At 41.5% G+C, this 3,933-nt stretch overlaps 1 protein-coding gene across 1 annotated transcript; it reads right to left on the reverse strand.

Annotated features, from left to right (window-relative positions):
- Positions 1–1,839: 1,839 nt before the first annotated feature.
- LOC103724221 (NAC domain-containing protein 22-like) lies at positions 1,840–3,603 on the reverse strand. Its single transcript, XM_008815412.6, has 3 exons — positions 3,300–3,603; positions 2,907–3,190; positions 1,840–2,343 (listed from the first exon to the last, which is right to left on the reverse strand). Exons 1-3 carry the CDS (start codon positions 3,463–3,465, stop codon positions 1,972–1,974), a joined length of 822 nt encoding a protein of 273 aa, XP_008813634.3. The 5' UTR covers positions 3,466–3,603; the 3' UTR covers positions 1,840–1,971.
- Positions 3,604–3,933: the final 330 nt, after the last annotated feature.

Consider the following 3,933-nt stretch of genomic DNA (forward strand, 5'->3'; position numbering starts at 1 on the left):
CAAAATCTCGGGCCACGTGCGCGTTTGAGAAAAAGGTAACGCCCAGCGGGCGTTACGCATTTGAAAACGGACGCATTTGAAAACGTGTCCGCAAAAGACCAAATTGCCCCTGTAAAAACCCCTATTTAAATCCCTTGATTTCATCTCTTTGGGAGCACGAAAAATTTGAGAAAAATAGTGAAAAAATTCTGAAAAAATTCTTCTCCCTCTTAGCCACTTCCAAATTTTGTTTTTACATTTTTATTAAGTTTGTTTAGTTCTTTTCATTCCGTTCTTTGCTGGATCTGCAGGTCCGATCGGGTTCGCTTTGACTTCTTCCGAGACGTGCCGAAGAAGAAGTTGTAGGGTCGTCGTATCTCCGAGAAGGATTGCCGGGTGACCCGTACGTGGGGGCAAATACTTCTTTGGAACAGCGTCTACGCGCTTCGACCTGCCTTCAATCAGGCTACTTTCTTCTATTTTTGTTTTTAATTTAATATTAGTAGATTTGTAGGATTTGAAATTCTATAATATAAATTTATTAAATGCATAGATTTATTTTGTGCTAGAATAAATTTATTTTGCAGAAATAGAATTATTTGGATGCCGAATAATATCATGTATATTATTCCCTTTAAGATTTTCCTTTAATTGAATTAATAGATTTATTGTTTATTTATATGATATATTGCTAACAAGTGGCTCATCAAACCTTTTTATTTTGGCAAGCATTTTGTTTTTCAGTAAGTACTCAAGCAAGCTTTCTAATGTATAGCCCAACTAACCGATAATCATGTAATTAATAAACACGGATAGAGTAAGTTACTGAATGGATTTGCCCATTGTGGAGATGAAAGGTATTTCTTCTTCAATCTCCTAACATCTATTTTCGTTTTTTGTTCTAAAGTAAGTCCCCAAGCTCCTTCAAGAATAGCATTTTTGTTTCAGCAAACAATTTGTTTTCCAGTAAAGTACTTAAGCAAACTTTCTGATGTATAGCTCGACTAATCAATAATCATGTAATCAATAAACACGGATAGAGTAAGTAATTGTAGTTGAGACTGCTGCGGATTTAGATGATCATGTTCAGGGACCATCTTTTCACATTTTTATGGATAGTTAATGGATCTAACTAGGAAAATGAAATCGATCGGGCTTTCATCTTGAAATAGGATGGATGGGCTTTGTAGCAATGGGAAGTCTATGCAATATATATTTTCTCATTTCAAATATCCATACCTTGGTAATGAGATTCTAATTCCAATGAGCAATATCCATCGCTTGTAGAGGTCGGATAGAAAATAGCAACATCATGGATAGAGTCATAGCTGCATTAGAGGTAGGGTCACTTGTTACCCTATTGCATGATCAAATAATTCAACGCAATCAGATATTCCTGCATTAGAGGTAGGGCCATTTGAGTGAGGTTTTGGGTTGTTACAAATGATGTCAGAGCAGATTCAGCTCATAACCTATGTAGACTAGGGAATACTGTAACACGGATCCATTGGGGCCGACCATGGGCTAATCATGGTGCTTGTGATTAGATTTGAATGGATTTGAACCCTTACCCTGACGAGGACGTTGGGGCTTAAATGGGAGGAGTATGTGACGACTTATGTAGGCGTGTGTTTAATCACATTAGTTATTCGTTTGGTAGATCTTTGGTACTTACATATAATCAAGAAACCGAAATAATACTAATTCGGCTAGTTTTTTTTGTTGACATTCTGGGTTATACTTGTCAGTTCCCTTGCCCTTACACCAAGAAATTAACCCTTCCCGTTAAACTAAGAAATTAATCGGAGAACGAGCTGTGGGCCTATCCACCTCTTAAAGTACAAAAAAGAAAGAAAGAAATAGAAAAAGAAATATCAGCGCATTCCAGTCTTTTGATCTATGGTGATACACGTTTTGCCGGTCCTTATTCAGATGCCATCGGATGATCTGATGCATTCCATCTTTGTACACAAATCAGTGAGCACTTTATATTTAGAAGTACGGCAAATTCGCATATGGAAACCATTGGTCTAGCCATGGGCTACGCAACTGAGTAGATAAAGGATCCTGCATCCAATCCAAGCTATACTTTGGAACTTGAAGATCTGGGAGATTCACTATTTGTCGAACGGATGCGGATGTGAGTTCTACCTCCTTCTGGGTCTCTTCTTTTATCACCTTTAGATCTCCATTGTCCAAAGCCACTGATGCACTTTGATAATTTTCCTGATCATCTGACGACGCATTATCCACCATGAACATGCAGGCTTGTGATTCTCTCAGGCCTTCTTCCATGGCTGCTCTCTGCTCCAACTCCTTTAATGATGTAGCTTTCCTATAGATTTTGCACAATACTATATCCTCCTGCACAATTGTGGCGCATAACCAGATCAGTTCTATCACTATATCGCATTGATAGCTTCTTCAATTGCTACAGAGACTTGTTTAAACAATGCATTCAATTTGACATTTCTTTGCATGGCTTCCTTGTAGATGTATACCATATAGACCTGCGACAACAATTTCGGAGACTTCTCAAGACAAATACAAAGGAGAAGAGCTTGACTCTTGTGAGTAAAGCTTCGTTTCCTTCTTAAAAGCTTTTGAAGGATGACATGCTCCCAGTCCTATTGACTTCCAAGTACACCAACCTACGTCCTAAGACGCTAGGAAATTTCAGGCAGGCAGTTAGGCATGCCTTGTTCGGTTGTTTGGTAAAATGTTTCGGCTTTTTTAATGCTTTGAATCCAGCTCATGTTGACCTGCTCGTCAACCCCAACGAGGGGTTGACATCATGAGTCATTTTTTTCTCGAAAGAAAGATTCATGTTCTACATAGGATCCAAAACATGACATACTCCATGATGTAAATACATAGAAGACATACATACATACATACATACATACATGCATGCATGCATTGAGTACCTTGGGAGGAACAGCGGTGTTGGAAGCAGGAGCGTCGGGGAGGCGATATTCGTTCATAACCCAGTCGGTCTTGGTTCCACGGGGAGCCCGCCCCTCGTAGAAGACCAGCGTCTTCTTCAGCCCGATGAGCCGCCTCGGTTCGGCCGTGCTCCGGATCGGCCGGTCCGACCCGGTCGCCTTCCAGAACCCCCGCTCCGTCGTCCGGTTCGGCCTCCCCCCGTTCCCGCTCTTCCTGTCCCTCGGCACAAAGAAATACCACTCCCTCTCCCCTATCTTCGCCAACCCTGCCACCCATATCATTTCCCACCCATACTTAGATAAATATATAACATATATGAACATATCATTAAATCCTTGTTTAAATAGGATGATGGCAAGAGTATGCATGCATACCAGGGAGTTCCCAGGGGTCGTGGCGGTAGAGATTGAGGGTGCCGATGATGTCAAAGTTGAGCTTCTTCCCGAGGGCCACCCGCTTGAGGTAGAAGTCGAGGAGCTCCTCCTCGGTCGGATGGAACCGGAATCCCGGGAGCGCCGGCTCTGAACCGCTTCTCTCCATTCCTCCACTTTTGTTCTTACTACTTCTTGGAATCCAATAAATATCACGCAAAGTTTAGGCTTCTTTCTACTTATCTTTCTCTTCTGAATCTCTTACGGAGAGGTTTAAGAGTTACATATAAGAAGAGAGCCTGGCCGCGGCAAGGAGGAGGGGAGAATGGTTGGTGGGGCCATGTATATGGACGAACGCGTTTTGGGGAAAAAAAAAAAAAACTAGTATGGACTCTCATGAGTCATCGGACTCTTGACCCCACAAGATAAAGGAGAGAGGTACGTGATGGGAGGAAGGAGCTGTGGAGTTTTCCTCACCTTGTATTATTATTATTTTTTTCTTGTTGAGCCCGAGGAACTGACTCCTTCAAACCATGGAGAGTGCCAAAAGGAATGGGGTCTAGTCTGGTTCATTAAATTGGATTATTTGCGAGTAAGGATATGGCTGAAGATTTGGGGCCATTGTTTACTCGATCTG

Source organism: Phoenix dactylifera, chromosome 6, assembly GCF_051530095.1.
Source record: "Phoenix dactylifera cultivar Ajwa chromosome 6, Ajwa_hap1_PhDact_Kaust_v1.1, whole genome shotgun sequence".
NCBI classification, from domain to species: Eukaryota; Viridiplantae; Streptophyta; class Magnoliopsida; order Arecales; family Arecaceae; genus Phoenix; species Phoenix dactylifera.

Bases quoted from the DNA above. Each gene is read 5' to 3' on its own strand.
- LOC103724221 (XM_008815412.6), bottom strand. From the start codon at position 3,465: ATGGAGAGAAGCGGTTCAGAGCCGGCGCTCCCGGGATTCCGGTTCCAT. The intron at 3,191-3,299 runs GTATGCATGCAT...TATGGGTGGCAG, and splicing joins CGACCCCTGGGAACTCCCTG to GGTTGGCGAAGATAGGGGAG. The intron at 2,344-2,906 runs GTACTCAATGCA...ACAATTGTGCAG, and splicing joins ACACCGCTGTTCCTCCCAAG to GAGGATATAGTATTGTGCAA.